Source organism: Capra hircus, chromosome 15, assembly GCF_001704415.2.
Source record: "Capra hircus breed San Clemente chromosome 15, ASM170441v1, whole genome shotgun sequence".
Taxonomy (NCBI): Eukaryota; Metazoa; Chordata; class Mammalia; order Artiodactyla; family Bovidae; genus Capra; species Capra hircus.
The window spans coordinates 3,629,339-3,646,230 of NC_030822.1; the positions used below are offsets into that span (position 1 = coordinate 3,629,339).

The window sequence follows — 16,892 nt, forward strand, 5'->3', positions numbered from 1 at the left end:
CAATTCTGGGATTACCAGAAATGAGTGGGACACCCATTGGGCTCCCAAGTCCACATTTTGTTTAGTGGTCCAGTAATATCTTTTTGTCCTGGTGGCTTCCTGGACCAAGCTAGTCTTCTTGGACATCGGCCCAAATTTTTGATTGAGGACTGAGTATTGGGCTCCCGTATCCACCATGAAGCCGACCGGTTTCCCCTCCACATTAATAGTTTCCTGGCGGCTGCCCAGAGGCCAGCCATCAGAGTCTGGTGGTACACTCAGAGACCCTCACAGGACTCTGGGAGGGGTGCCGGGCCCTGACCCCCTAATCAGTATCTTCTCCTGCATATAAAATGTGGGTACCCAAGGGAGACTCCTTTTCTTACAGTCCTTTTTTTTCAGATTTCTCTTGGGGCACTCATTTTTCCAGTGCCCTCGCTTTTTGCAATAGGCACATTGGTCTCTCTTTAGCGTCGATCTGGCTGGTTTCTCCCTTCCTTTCGGCTGGGTGTCTGGAGTCTTCCAGGAATCAGGTCCCAGTCTCATCCCCTCAAAGAAAATTTGAGCCAGCTCTTTCTGATTTCTTCGGTTTTCCTTAGCTCTAAATTCCCTTTCTCCCGTCTAATTCGTTCCTCCCTCTCCTCAGGGGTCTCTCTGTTATTAAACACTTTCTCAGTTGCCATGACCAGATCCTGTATTGACTGTTCTCCCAGCCTCTCTATCCTCTGTAACTTCCTCCTGATATCCAGAGCTGCCTGATTAACAAAGGCTAGCAAGACTGCTGTGCGAGACTCATCAGCCTGAGGGTCCATGGGCGTATACTGCCTGAAAGCCTCCATTAACCTCTCTAAAAAGGCTGCTGGGCTCTCATTTGGCTCCTGCCTTATCAAATTTACCTTAGACAAATTCTTTGGTTTCCTGGCGGCTGCCCAGAGGCCAGCCTTCAGAGTCTAGTGGTACAGTCAGAGACCTCCCTACCTTCAGCGCATTCAAAATCCCAGTTCAGTCGCATCAAAGGAAACCCCTCCTCGATTAGGTGGGGCTGCGTGGTGGGTCTTCCATCCACTCCTGGAACATGTTTTCATGCTTCCGATAGAATTTGCTCCCGTTCTTCCTTGGTGAAGAGCACCTGCAACAGCTGCTGACAATCATCCCAAGTAGGATTGTGAGTAAACAAGATAGAATCTAAGAGATCAATAAGACCTTGGGGTTTTTCGGAAAAAGAAGGGGTTTGAGTTTTCCAGTTATATAAATCACTTGTAGAAAAAAGCCAGTACTGGTATGTTCTCTCCCCACCGGGATTTGCTGGCCCCACCCGGACAGGGAATGCCCGAACGGTGGATGAAGGAGGCTCCAGGCTTCCATCCTCAGACAAGTCTCTGCCCCTTCCAGTCCTTCCGCGAATTCCTTGGGCCAGCCCCCCTTCCCATGGCAGAGCCGAGGGTTCTGGGTCCCTCCTTTGTTCTACGGACAACACCTGCGGTACCTGCAGGGGCAAGGGTGGCTGCATATATGGTGGTGGTGAGATCTCAGTGTCTACATCAATCAGGCTAGGATATAAAGAGGATTCCTGGAGTATCGGCTTCTTCTGACTCTCCCGATCTTCATGGTCAGTCATTACAGACACAGGGGTGGAAGAGCTTTGACCCATAATGACGGAGCCCACAATGAACACACAAAAAAACAAAAATGGCGCCGGCACACAAAGAAAGGCAACAGACAGGAGACAAACAAATATCGGCCGAAAACACAGAACTAGGTCTATCCCGGGTTACTGTTGTCTTGCTTCCCAATGTAATCTCACCGAAGGGAGTCCACTGCCCACCAGATTCGGAGTTGGGAGAGATGTTCCTTCCCAATCCCTCACAGAACCAGCTGCCTTCCAGCGTGAATGCTGGGCCCCGTTTTTATGCTGGCTGCCAGTTGCCTTCCAGCGCACTCACTGGGCCTCAGTCTTACACTGGCTAGGACGACTAATTCACCTCTGATTAGGCCTAACAAGAGCCAGCTGCCTTCCAGTGCATATGCTGGGCCTTGGCCTTACGCTGGACTTAACCAGACTTAACACAGGTGTTCAGATATCTTTCCTCCTAGTGAGGAAACCCCTTGTACCAGGAGAGTGTTATTCTTCCCAGTTAAAGAGATCCCGGATGAGCCCCCAAATGTTATGCCTAGAGTCCGAGTCCCCAAAACTGAGAGAATAAGACGTCCACAGCAATGCAAAAGCATGAAGGGGTTTTATTTCTAGCTCGAGCTAGGGCTCACGCCACATCCAACACAGTGGAATGGAGCAAGGAGCCCCGAGCCCAGATTTACAGCAGTATTTATAGGTTTTAGAATAGAGAGTTTGGCAGGGGCTGATTGGCTGCAGGAGTTTCCTAGTATTTACTAATTGGCTAATCTTTGTTGGCTGCAGGAGTTTCCTGGTATTTACTAATTGGCTATTGGCTGCAGGGGGATGTCTTTTATGTCCTGATAAACTCAAACCAGATTACGGGGAGCATGCTGATTAGACAAGTCCTGTCATCCGTGGGGATGACTTCACTGGGCAATGACTCAGCCTTTCCCATGAGTCCTACCTTAGTCCCTGAAGCCTATCATGGCGTTTGTTAGGTCTCAACAATCCAACCAGTCCATTCTGAAGACCAACCCTGGGATTTCTTTGGAAAGAATGATGCTAAAGCTGAAGCTCTGGTACTTTGGCCACCTCATGCGAAGAGCTGACTCATTGGAAAAGACTCTGATGCTGGGAGGGATTGGGGGCAGGAGGAGAAGGGGACGACTGATGATGAGATGGTTGGATGGCATTGTGGACTCGATGGATGTCAGTCTGAGTGAAGTCCGGGAGATGGTGATGGACAGGGAGGCCTGGCGTGCTGAGATTCACGGGGTCACAAAGAGTCAGACACGACTGAGTGACTGAACTGAACTGAACTCTTTTAGCAACTTTCAAGCATAGAATATTGTTAAAGACAATTTAAAGATGTATGTGGTACAGAGAATACTTTAGCCACGTGTTGCAAAGAACTGATCCTTTGGAAAAGTCCCTCCTACAGGGAAAGATTGAAGGCAGGAGCAAAGGGAACAGCAGAGCATGAGGTCGGTGGATGGCATCACTGGTGTGATGGACAGGGAAGCCTGGTGTGTTGCAGCCTATGGGATAGCAAAGAGTCGGACATGACTGAGTGACTGAACTTGAATTTACAGAGAGACGGTGTGACTTAGACGAATAAGATATTGTGAATTACTGAGCTGCTAATTGTGCTGAGTCTAAAGACTTTCTAGGGCTCATATATGAAAGCAACTTCACTGATGAGAACAGAGCAGGATCCTAAACTCTTCCACGTGACAAGGGAACATCCCTATCAGTTGAGATGACTGATGAATTCAAATCATTGTACTACACTGAGCCTCCTAGAAACCACCATAAGTTTAATTATAATACATGCCTTAGAAAAATATAGTGAACAAAAAAGCAGAAGTATGCACTTACGTAAAACCACATGTACATGTACAAACACATGTAGACACTAGGAAATTTATTCTAATAGTTGGGAGTAACAATAATCCTTTGAATCCTTTTATATATGCTATTCTTCCTCACTCGACTCTCTTTACTTGCCCTTACAGTGTGCTAACTCATTGTGCTAACTCATTCTAAGACATGGTGCTATTTGCTTAATTATATTTGGAATTCATTATTTGCCCTCAGGAAAGGCAGATATTGTCCCCCTTTGGGTGCTAATGTATGTATAGCACATAGAAGTATGACCAGCCCTGTGGCTCAGAGGTTAAAGCGTCTGCCCACAATGTGGGAGACCTGGGTTCAATCCCTGGGTCAGGAAGATCCCCTGGAGAAGGAAATGGCAACCCACTCCAGTATTTTTGCTTGGAGAATTCCATGGATGGAGGAGCCTGGTGGGTACAGTCCACGGGGTCGCAAAAAGTTGGACGCAACTAAGCAACTTCACTTTCACTTTAGAAAGCATTTTCTAAATATGTGCTGAACATTTCCGTACTTTTTTTTTCCTTTTAGAGACACACAGAGAGCAGTATGAAGCCCATCACCTAAATTACAGGATTCATATTGTACAGAAGCCTTAAGAGAGAGAACTGCATATTCTTTTCCATGTACTTTGTAGGGCATGTTTTACATCTTTGTTCCTCAAACTGTAGATCAAGGGATTTAGCATAGGGATAATGAGAGTGTAAAATGTAGATGCCATTTTATCTGTGTCAAATGAATGGTTAGACTCTGGCGGCACATACATGAATATTAAAGCCCCATAGAACACTGTGACCACTGCCAGGTGAGACCCACAGGTAGAAAAAGGCTTGTGCCTGCCTTCAGCAGAGCTCATCCTGAGAGTGGATGCAAGAATAAGAAGGTAAGACACAAGAACTAACAGAAGGGATGAAATAAAATCAAAACCAGCTGTAATTAGTATAATTATTTCTACTTCATGTGTATTTGAGCAGAGCAAAGATAGCAAAGAGAAACTGTCACAGTAGAAATGTCTGATGACATTATAACCACAGAATGGTAAACTAAATGTTTTTACAGTGATGAGAAGAGATACAAATGCACTATAGAGGTACAGGATTGTCACCAACACCCTACATACCCTTGGTGACATAATAGCCGGGTAGAGCAGAGGGTTACATGTGGCCACATAGCAGTCATAGGACATTGTTGACAGAATAAAATGTTTGCTAATAATGAACACAAGAAAGAAAGCTAGCTGTATAGCACAAGAACAATAAGAGATTGTATTTTGATCCAAAACAAAATTTCCTAGCATTTGAAGTCCTATGTTTATAGAGCAACCAAGGTCAGTACAAGCCAGGTGCCAGGGAAAAAACTACATGGGGTTTGTAGCCTGAAGTCTGTCTTGGTAAGGATGACCATGCCCAAGTTGCTCACCACTGAGATCACGTAGATGATGAGGAAGAGCCCAAACAATGGAGCCTGCAGCTCAGGGCGATCTGATTCCCATAAGGATGAATTCACTCAGCATCATTATATTGTGTTTGTCCATCCACGTTTATCAGAAACTTATTCTGGATAGAGATATGAGCATAGCAAGCAGATTTCATGTATTATCACCTGGAAGATTTTTAAATGCAAAGCTGGTCTAAATAAAATGCATATTAATGTCTCAAAATAGGATATTTAAAAATAAACCCATGTTCTACATGTAATAATACATACAAAGGTAGAGACAGAGTCAGGAATATTTATTAGTTCTCAACTGAAAATTATTTTACTAACCAAAGAACATTTGTCAATGTCTAGGAGTCATGTTGGTTGTCACAACTAGGAGTTAGGGGCTACTTGCCAGCAATGGTCAGTTATGCTTCTCAACCTCTTATAATACCCTTTATCAGTGCAATATCTGAAGAGTTATAAGATTGAAAAACCAGGATGGTTAGATAGATAAATAGGTACATACATAGTTAAGTAGATAGAGCTAGATAAATATAGATATATAGATACAGATATATAAACTTAGATATGCAAAGGAAGAAAGCTAAAACAAAAATTTTGGGTTACATGTATAACTATTTTTGTGCTATTCTTCTAAGCTTTCTATTAGTCATTTACATAACTGCAATCACATAGGGGCATGTATAAATGATGTTTGCTAATATGACTTAATGCATATGCCAATTATGTAACAGATTATATTGTACAATTAAATAATAATAAAACCATAAAACTGGGTACTTAAAAATCTGTTACTATCCAATTAATTCTTTCCACATTTCAGTCTGTGTTAGAAACTCCATTTTGCCTCATCATGGGATCTGGAAAGAATTGTACATTTACTGGGGCTTCCATGATATTTCAGTTGGTAAAGAATCGACCTGCAACGCAGGAGACTCCAGTTCAATTCCTGGGTTCGGAAGATCTGCTAGAGAAGTGATAGGCTACCCATTCCACCCACTCCAGTATGCCTGTGTTTCCGTTGGGGCTCAGCTGGTAAAGAACCTGCCTGCAATGCAGGAGATCTGGTTTCCATCCCTGGGTTGGGAAGATCCCTTGGCGTAGGGAATGGCTACCCATTCCAGTATTGTGGCCTGGAGAATTCCATGTCGCAAAGAGTCAGACACAACTGAGTGAATTTCACTTTCACTTTGGATCCGAGAGATATGAAAGGAACATTTCATGCAAAGATGGGCACAATGAAGGACAAAAATAGTATGGACCTAACAGAAGCAGAAGATATTAAGAAGAGGTGGCAAAAATGCACAGAAAAACTATACAAAAAAAATCTTCATGATCCAGATAGCCACTATGGTGTGATCACTCACCTAGAGCCAGACAACCTGGAATGTGAAGTCAAGTGTGCCCCAGGAAGCATCGCTATGAACAAAGCTAGTGGAGGTGATGGAATTCCAGTTGAGCCACTTCAAATTCTAAAAGATGATGCTGTGAAAGTGCTGAACTCAATATGCCAGCAAATTTGGAAAACGCAACAGTGGCCACGGGACTGGAAAAGGTCAATTTTCATTCCATTCTCAAAGAAAGGTAATGCCAAAGAATGTTCAAATTACCACACAATTGCACTCATCTCACAAGGTAGTAAAGTAATGCTCAAAATCCTTCAAGCCAAGCTTCAACAGTATGGGAATCATGAATTTGCTAAACCTTTGCTAAGCCAGGTTTAGAAAAGGCAGAGGAGCCAGAGATCAAATTGTCAACATCCATTGGATCATAGAAAAAGCAAGAGAATTCCAGGAAAACATCTATTTCTGCTTTATTGATTCACCAAAGCCTTTGACTGGATAAATCAGAACAAACTGTGGAAAATTATCAGATGGGAATACCAGACCACCTGACCTGTCTCGTGAGAAATCTGGATGTAGGTCAAGAAGCAACAATTAGAACTGGACATGGAACAACAGACTGGTTCTAAATCAAGAATGGAGTATATCACCTGCTTATTTAGCTTATATGCAGAGTACATCATGGAAAATGGTAGGCTGGAAGAAATACAAGCTGGAATCAAGATTGCCAGGACATATATCAATAACCTCAGATACAGAGATGAGACCACCCTTATAGAAGAAATTTTAGAGGAACTAAAGAGCCTCATGATGAAAGTGAAAGAGGAGAGTGAAAAAGCTTACTTAAAACTCAACATTCAGAAAACTAAGATCATGGCATCCGGTCCCATCACTCATGGCAAATGGATGGAGAAACAATGGAAACAGTGTAAAACTTTATTTTCTTGGGCTCCAAAATCACTGCAGATGATGAATGCGGCCAAGAAATTAAAAGATGCTTGCTTCTTGGGAGAAAAGCTGTAACCAACCTAGACAGCTTATTAAAAAGCTAAGACATGACTTTGCCAACAATGTACATCTAGATATAGCCATGGTTTTTCTAGTAGTCATATATGGATGTAAGAGTTGGCCTATAAAGAAAACAGCACTGAAGAATTGGTGCTTTTGAACTGTGGTCTTGGAAAAGACTCTTGAAAGTCCCTTGGACTGCAAGAAGATCAAACCAGCCAATCTTAAAGGAAATCAATCTTGAATATTCATTGGAAGGACTGATGCTGAAGCTAAAACTTCAATATTTTGGCCACCTGATGTGAAGAACTGACTCATTGGAAAAGACTGTGATGCTGGGAAATATTGAAGGCAGGAGGAGAAGGAGACGACAGAAAATGAGATGGTTGAATGGTATTATTGACTCGATGGACATGAGTTTGAGTAAGCTCCAGGAGTTGGTGATGGACAGGGAAGCCTGGCATGCTGCAGTCCATGGGATCACAAAGAGTTGGACATGGCTGAGTGACTGAACTGAACTGAACTGAACTGAACTGAACAATCCCTAAGTCCATTCATGTTCTTGCAAATGGCTTTATTTGATCTTTTTAATGACTGAGTAGTAATCCCATTGTATATATGTGCTATATCTTCTAGGGATTTCCCTGGTGGCTCAGACAGTTAAGCATCTGTTTACAATGTGGGAGACCCGGGTTCAGCCCCTGGGACGGGAAGATCCCTTGGAGAAGGAAATGGCAATCCACTCCACAACTATTCTTCTTTATTTATTCCTCTGGTTTTGGACATTTATGTTGCTTCCGTGTCTTGACTACTGTAAACAGTCCTACAATGACATTGGTTGTGTATATATTTTGAATCATATTTTTCTCCATATATATGCCTAGGAGTGGGACTCCAGGGTCATATAGTAGCTCTATTTTTATCTTTTATGTAACATCCATACTGTCTTCCATAGTTTCTATACCAATTTATATTCCCACCAATATTTTAGGAGAGTTCCTTTCTCTTCACACCCTCTCCAGCATTTACTGTTTGTGGATATTTTGAGGCTAGCCATTCTAGCTGATGTGAGGTAACATCTCATTGAAGTTTTAATTTGGATTTTTCCAATAATCAGCAACACTGAACATATTTCCATGTGTCTCTTGGCCATCTGTATGCCTTATTTTGAGAAATGACTAGGTCTCCTGATCATTTTTTGATTGGATTATCTAGATTATGTTTTGATGTCATACAAACTTTTCACTAGCCTTTGGTCTTGGATATAGATTTTCCCTTATAGCTTTATCTGAATGCTTTATGGCTTAGCATTTTACACCTTTTTTTTTTTTTTTTTTTCATTTTGAGTGCATCTTTATAAGGTTCGGATCAGCATTATTTGTTAATTTGTTTATTTTTGTCTCCGTACTCCCAATAACATCAGCACATGTTTTTAAAAGGCTATCATCCATTTTCTGGATATACCATCTTTTTTAATCCATACTCATATTAAAGGAAATCTTGGTGGTTTTGTGTCATGTTGTTTAAAAATTGTATTCCAGGGAATATTTTTATTAAAGCTTCATGGGATAAACAAATAATTTTATTGCAAGATACTAAACAAAGCATATATTGTAGACTAATAGCCTCGGTAAAGTTGCAGGATTATTAAATAGATTAAAAGGTAGCACATCGGAAAATGTAGAAATCATTTATAGAAAGCAAGATAATTGCATTCCTGCCATGTATCAGGCCTTAGAAATATGGTATAGTGCCAACAATGAGATTATTTCCATTTGCTTCCCACAAGTAGAATAATGAATTGTGCAGTTAAATACTGAAAGTCAATTAAAACTTACTGCATAAACAGTGTTGATAAAAATTGGAAACATCAATCCAAGGGAAGAGAACCAACAGTTAATTCATCAGCACTTCTCTTACTCAAGAATGCAAAAAGTAGAACATTACTTTAAACATGGATAAATATTTTTATTCAAAAAGACAAAATTATTTTACTCTCCCTTCAATGAAACTACCAGTTATGAAGAAAGAATTATCACTTGAGAGAACAAAAGTACCAATCTAGGAGCTACTGAGGGATCTCAAATTTTATCTTGATTTAAATGTCCTCTGATTTCAACAAAATGTATGAATTGAGGCAAAATCAGGCTTCAGTAGGGCCTATGAATTGCTGAATTGCAACACATTATCAGTTACTAGGTGAATAGATTCTTATAAGGAATTAGAGGAATTGCTGACAAAAAATGTGGGAGCTCAATGTAAAGAATAAGGGTATTTGAGAAAACAAATGTGATTGATGACTTCAAATACACAGATGAAACATACTGGGGAAAAGCATGAAGGCAAAAATGAAAGAAAATAAAGAACTCACGGACACACACAATATGCCATAATTTTATTCTAAAAGATGAGAAAACATTCAGGAACCTGGACAGTCATTTCTTTGTCTATAATCATCCTAACACATTCTCTTAACATTTACTTAATTTATATACAAAATTGGTCTTTTGTGCTCAAGGCAAATTTTTTTTTTTTACTATTTTGTTCCTTAATCTCTGCAGCAATTGGAAGTGCCTAGTATATATAATATAATCTATAAATAATTGTTGAACATATTTATACTCACTACTTAATTTGGAGGCATATAAACAAAATTTAGAGTCCATAACCAGTTTATAGAAATTGTATTGCATGTTAATAAAAAAAGCTGCATGATTTTTTCCACATCCTATGCAGTGCACATTTTACATCTTTATTCCTCAAGCTATAGATTAAGGGATTCAACATAGGGATAATGAGAGTATAAAATATGGAAGCCACTTTATCAGTGTCAAAGGAATGGCTGGACTCTGGTTGCACATACATAAATAGTAAAGTCCCATAGAACACTATGACCACAGTCAGGTGAGACCCACAGGTAGAAAAAGCCTTGCGCCTGCCTTCAGCAGAGCTCATCCTGAGAATGGATGCAAGAATGAAAAGGTAAGACACAAGAACTATCAGAAGAGAGAAAATCAAATCAAACCCAGCGAAAATCAGAATAATCATTTCTACTTCATGTGTATTTGAGCAGAGCAAAGGTAACAAAGGAAGACTGTCACAGTAGAAATGACTGATGACTCTATAGCCACAGAAAGATAAATTAAATAATTTTACGGTGACGAGAAGAGACACAAACGTGCTGTAGACATAGGGGATGGCTACCAGCACCCAGCACACTCTTTGTGACATGATGACTGGGTAGAGAAGAGGGTTACAGATGGCCACATAGCGGTCATAAGACATTGCAGACAGAATAAAAATTTCACTAACAATAAACACAAGAAAGAAAGCTAGCTGCATAGCACAAGAGTAATAGGAGATTATATTTTGATCCTCAACAAAATTTACTAACATTTTGGGTCCCACAGTTGTTGAATAACCAAGATCTGTAAAAGCAAGGTGTCTAAGAAAGAAGTACATGGGTGTCTGTAACTTGGAGTCCATCTTGGTGAGAATGACCATGCCCAAGTTGCCCACCACTGAGATCATGTAGATGATGAGGAAGAGCCCAAACAATGGAGCCTGCAGCTCAGGGTGGTTGGTAATTCCCATAAGAATGAATTCAGTCAGCACTGTTCCATTGTGTGTTTCCATTCAGGTTTATTAAAGAACCTGTTCTGGGTAGAAACATCAACATAGTCAGTAGGTTCTATGTATCGTCATCTGGAAGAGTTTCACTATGCAAAGCTAGTATAAACAGATTAAACATTCCAGTTTAGGATATTTGAAAATAAACTCATCTCGTGGCTCAGATAGTAAAGAATCTGCCTGCACTTCAGGAGATCTGGGCTCAATCTCTGAATGGGAAAAATCCCCTGGAGAAGGGAATAGCAACTCACTCCAGTATTCTGGCCCAGAGAATCCCAAGGACAGAGGAGCCTGGCAGGCTACAGTCCATGGGGTTGCAAAGAGTCAAACGTGGCTGAGCAACTAACACTTTAATTTTCCTACATATAATAAAATATACAAATAATGATAGAGACAGAGATAGTTGCTGTTTCTCAACTGGAAATTATTTTACTAACCAAAGGACATTTGGAAAAATTGAGAAGACATGTTAATTGTTACAACTGGAATGTGGAAGCTATTGGCATATGATGGTTAGAGGTCAGTGATGCCTCTAAACATCTTATAAATCACCATATGTGTCTAAAATCTCAGTAGTACTAAGGTTGAAAAATCAGGATGTTATAGGTATATAGATGATAGATAAATAGACAAATATATATATACATACATAGATGTTATAGATACAGACAAGAAATACAATAGATACAGACATAGATATGACAAGAAAAAATTTAAGACATAAATTTGAAGGCTACATATATAAACTATTATTGTGCTGTTCTTGTAAACTTTCTATTCTTTCTATCTAGTCAGTTATATAACTGCAATTACATAGTGACACGTGTAAATTAAATTTAATAATATGACAATATATATGCCAATTATATAATAAATTATGATGCAGTTAAATACTATCCATAATAAAATTTTAAAACCAGAATTCAGAAAACGTGTAGAACACGATACTCCAACACAGAATTCTATATTGTTCTATGCACAGTTGATATAAGCTGAAACAGTTAACACACTAGACACATATTAGACAGCTGTATAAATAAGAAAACTGTAACAGATCACAGTGAGGCTTATTTGTATTTCTGTGAAGAACATATAAGACATATAATAAGTAGATAGAAAGATAGATAGATGATAGAATTTCTGTTCTAAAGTTCCTTATAATATATAAAAAAGGCTAGTTTGGGCAAATAATTCAACTTATCTGAAAGTTTATTTTTTTACACAAAGCCAGTATGGTTACAGGATTGTTGGGTGGGAAAATGAAGGTTAAATAATTAAATGTCTTTATGTTACCTGGAAATCAAGTACATATTGGTTTAAATATATAAATCTGTGTGTGTATATATGCCGCTAAGTCGCGTCAGTCGTGACCGACTCTGTGCGACCCCATAGATAGAAGCCGACCAGGCTCCTCTGTCCCTGGGATTCTCCAGGCAAGAACATTGGAGTGGGTTGCCATTTCCTTCTCCAATGCATGAAAGTGAAAAGTGAAAGTGAAGTCGCGCAGTCGTGTCTGACCCTCAGCGACCCCATGGACTGCAGCCTTCCAAGCTCCTCCATCCATGGGATTTTCCAGGCATGAGTACTGGAGTGGGGTGCCATTGCCTTCTCCGATATATATATGTATATATATATAAAATGAAGTCAATAGCTTAGCTCAAAGAGATCTTCTTTATGTTTGTAAATTCATCTGCACTGTGACATACCTTCTTTGTCAAGGCAATATGATTAACAAGTGAGGATTATATAATGTACAATGGAATACATGCAATTTACTCCAAGCCTTGCCCCTTCTGCAGAAATAATATTGGGCCATCAGAGTACTTGGATTTCCTTATCTTCTAAATTTCTTAGTTATTTTAGCAAAATGTGAGTAAAATTTTATTTTGATCTTTATTTCCTTAAAATATTAACCTGACCCAAGGTGCATTTTCACTATAATGGACTTCTACTAACTTGTAAGAATTCAAATGTACTTTATTATGCAAGAACCCAGGGTAATATGAGGAAATTTGAGCAAATTGGAAGAAAGAGAAGTCATTAGCATTGTTTTCATATCTTGAATATCATAATAACTTGCTTTGAATAAAGGGATGCTAAACTTTAAAAGGGGACTTCCCTGGTGACTCAGGATTAAAGAATTTGCCTGCCAATGCAGGAGACATGAGTTCAATCCCTGGGTCAGAAAGATCCCATGGAAAGGAAATGGCAACACATTCCAGTATTCTTGCCATGGAAAATCCCATGGACAGAGAAGCCTGGCAGGCTACAGTCCATGGGGTCGCAGTCACCTGGAACTTAGCACAATGGGCCAGAGTATGATAAAAAAAATGTTCAAATTTCCTATGTTAAGTAATAATGTACTAGAGTGATGGGATAAAATACACTATAGAATGGCTATACATGGATCCTTGCATATCATTTTAAATTTTACATCTTAAGCCAAAGAAATGCCTTCCAAAGAAATATAAAATGTAGTTATTTTTATATAATCAAATAAAAATATATATGGAGGTCCCTAATAATGCACACATCAAGAATATACCAGTGAAAGAAGTGGGTGGCAGATTAAGCTAGATAATTATTAAATTTAAAATATTGTGAGCCTGAATGTTTCTTTAAAGAAATAGAAACGATACAGGTTACAATAAAAATTACAGTGACAGTAGTCGCTAAAGGATCTCTATAAGAAAAGGAATAAAAGCACAATTTTATAATATTACATGTGAAAATGATTACATTAAATCTGCATTTATTTCACTAAAAATATTGCTCACAATTTTATGACCTCCTAATCACCAGTCTTGCCTTGATGCATACTTTTCTATCAGAAATATTGAAATGTGCATCACTAGAAAATAAATTTAGAGAAATATCTTCAATATATTTAATAAAAAGTAGTATGAAACTTGTTTTTGTTTCTTTGCTTTGTTTTGCAATTATGAAAGTGAGAAAATACAAACTTAGCAAATTTCAATTTTCCTGTAAATATAAGAAAAGATAGAAGTGTTTTTGTTTTTCTCTCATGGTTTAGCATTCTACAAAGCCAAATAATTTTCTCAGAGTTTAACATCTTTGTTGAATATCAACTGTTATTTTTTTTAAAGCTGTACCTCATGAAATAATTATATATTTTTAGTCTGATCTCACTTGACATCAAAGAACATGTTGATCATTGTACCATTACCATAAAACTGGCTACTTAGAAGTCTCTTAATATGCAAATAATGTTTTCTACATTTCAGTGTGAGGTGGGAATTCCATTTTGCCTCATCAAGGGATCTGGAAATAATTATACCTTTACACTTATTTAAATAATCATTCGGAGAAGGCAATGGCACCCACTCCAGTACTCTTGCCTGGAAAATCCCATGGATGGAGGAGCCTGGAAGGCTGCACTCCATGGGGTCGCTGAGGGTCGGACAGAACTGAGCAAGTTCACTTTCCCTTTTCACTTTCATGCATTGGAGAAGGAAATGGCAACCCACTACAGTGCTCTTGCCTGGAGAATCCCAGGGACGGGGGAGCCTGGTGGGCTGCCGCCTATGGGGTCGCACAGAGTCGGACACGACTGAAGGGACTTAGCAGCAGCAGGAGCAGCAGCAGCAAATAATCATTAAATATTAAATGATACTGAGGGGAGGTCACAAAAAAATCACGTGGAGCACTAAATAAAAATTCAGGAAGGAGTTTAAAGAAAAAGACAATACCCCCAGCTTCTGAATTTTCCCAGTTTCTAAACATTCACATCTCTTTTGCTATGTGTCATTTGCTCTCTACTTTGCCCTCCATTAGAGATATTGTTATTTATATAAAACAAATATCACGGTGATGTTTCAAAGATGCTTTTCAGCATTTTGTCTATCATCCTATTGAGTAACATTCAACAAATTAATATGAAGAGACAAGAAAAGAGGTCCTATTCCTCCTCAGGAATTATGGAGTAGTGGAAAACAAACAAACAAACAAAAAAAAAACGGTATCAAAAGTGGTCTCATTTTGCTTGGGCTTTGACATTGAGCTAAACTGGAACTTTGAATATGTCACTGAAACATTGTTGATATTGAAAATGAGGCATCACATGCAATCTCCTGTCATTTTACCTGTAATGAAGAATCTCTCAAGACTCTCACCTGTATTTCTGACATGGCTAAGTGAGAAGAATTTATGGATTTCTTGCACTTTTTGAGATTCTCCCCGAGGAGATGCCAAGCAATTTGTTGATTATCCCTAAAGTATTGAGAGCAAAACAACATGTCTAGAGATTGTCTTTAATTGCCTGGGACATTTTTCTTTTCTTTCTTACTTCTTGACTTCCTTCTTCCCACACCCCTCCTTTCTTTGCATATATATAAATACATTTATATATATATTTTTAACTCTTGGTTAACTTTCCTTTTGTAGCACACAAGACTCTTGATTAAATCTTCTATTGATAGGGCATGCCCACAAAGAGTCAGTATTTCTACAGGTTCTCCTCAAATGTGTGACTGTGGAGAAATTTTCAACATTGTTTTATTACAGTATTTAATATATTGAGGAAATTAAAATAATATGTTATGCTGATATGAGGTGTCATCCCCTTGCTTTGTTGCCCATGTGATCATTTTTACTTATCTCTCAGAGACAGAAATTACTTACTGTTGCTTCTTATTTCTGGAGGAGGAAATGGCAACCCGCTTGAATATTCTTGTCTGGAGAATCCCATGGGCAGAGGAACCTGCTTGTCTACAGTCCATGCGGTCACAAAGAGGTGGACACGTGACTAAGCACACCACAGCACTTCTTATTTCATCGTGAGTTTCTATCATCTGGCTGTTTACCACTTCTGCTATTTTCTTTTTCTTCACTGCATAAATTACCACTTTAGTCATTCCAGCCTGTCACCCCATTCCAATAAGCACCTGTGTCATCACACACTCCCTGCACCTGCCTTTTATAACCACACCTCTTTCCTCCTCTGCTGCCACCCCCAACCCTTGGTCATCACTAGTCTTTTCTATTGCTACACTTTTTCACATAGAAAACAGGGATTGGAGTTTTCTTTCGACATAAAACTTTTGAGATTTTTTGGCACTTTTGTGTGTATAGATCATCTGTTCCCTGCGTTGTTGAGTAATATTCCATGATATTGATGACAATTTGTTTAAATATTCACTTATTGAAAGACTTGTGGGTTCTTTCCACTTTTCTACTATGATAAATACAGCTACCATGAACTTTCACTTAAAAGTGATTGCATTTTTCGTGATGAAAGCTATCCTCTACTCTTCTACGTTCTTTTAACCTCAAATGAATGGACATTTCTGCTGTTTCTGGGCTTTGATCACCACACAAAAATAAATTAAAAAATCAATAGCTCAAGTGGAAGAAAAACATCTTCTTTATACAATGGCTCTTGCCTGGATTAATAATTAGATTGACATAAGATTAACAGGAAAAAACCATATATATTTTATTTAGTAATTGTACATGTAGATGGGAGTCATCACCAGACTACTTAAGATCCAAAAAGTGGGTACTGAAGGTTACCTAGTGGTAAAGAATCTGCCTGCCAGTGCAGCAGACAGAAGAGAACTGGGTTCGATTCCTGGGTTGGAAAGATCCCATGGAGTAGGAAATGGCAACTCATTGCAGTATTCTTTCCTGGAGAATTTCATGGATAGAGGAGCCTGGTGGCCTAGTCTATGGGGTCACAAAGAGTCAGATACAACTGAGCAACTGATCACACAAATGTTTATGTGCTAGGCTGAACCAAAAGCAGCAGTTGTAGGCAACTCATTAAATATATATGGGAAGACTAAAGACAAAGGGGCATAGAGTTGGATAACTGTGATATTAAATGATTTGCCTTGGAGATGAACAGAGATCATTCTGTCATTTTTGATGCATCCAAGTACTGCATTTCAGACTCTTTTGTTGACCATGATGGCTACTCCATTTCTTCTGAGGGATTGCTGCCCGCAGTAGTAGATGTAATGGTC

The 16,892-nt window shown here is 39.2% G+C and overlaps 1 protein-coding gene and 1 pseudogene across 1 annotated transcript; both read right to left on the bottom strand.

Moving 5' to 3' along the window:
• On the bottom strand, window positions 4,080–5,018 carry LOC102179401 (annotated as a pseudogene).
• On the bottom strand, window positions 9,973–10,914 carry LOC102187338 (olfactory receptor 8K3-like). The gene has a single exon (XM_005690267.2). The coding sequence runs from the start codon at window positions 10,912–10,914 to the stop codon at window positions 9,973–9,975; it is 942 nt and encodes a 313-aa protein (XP_005690324.2).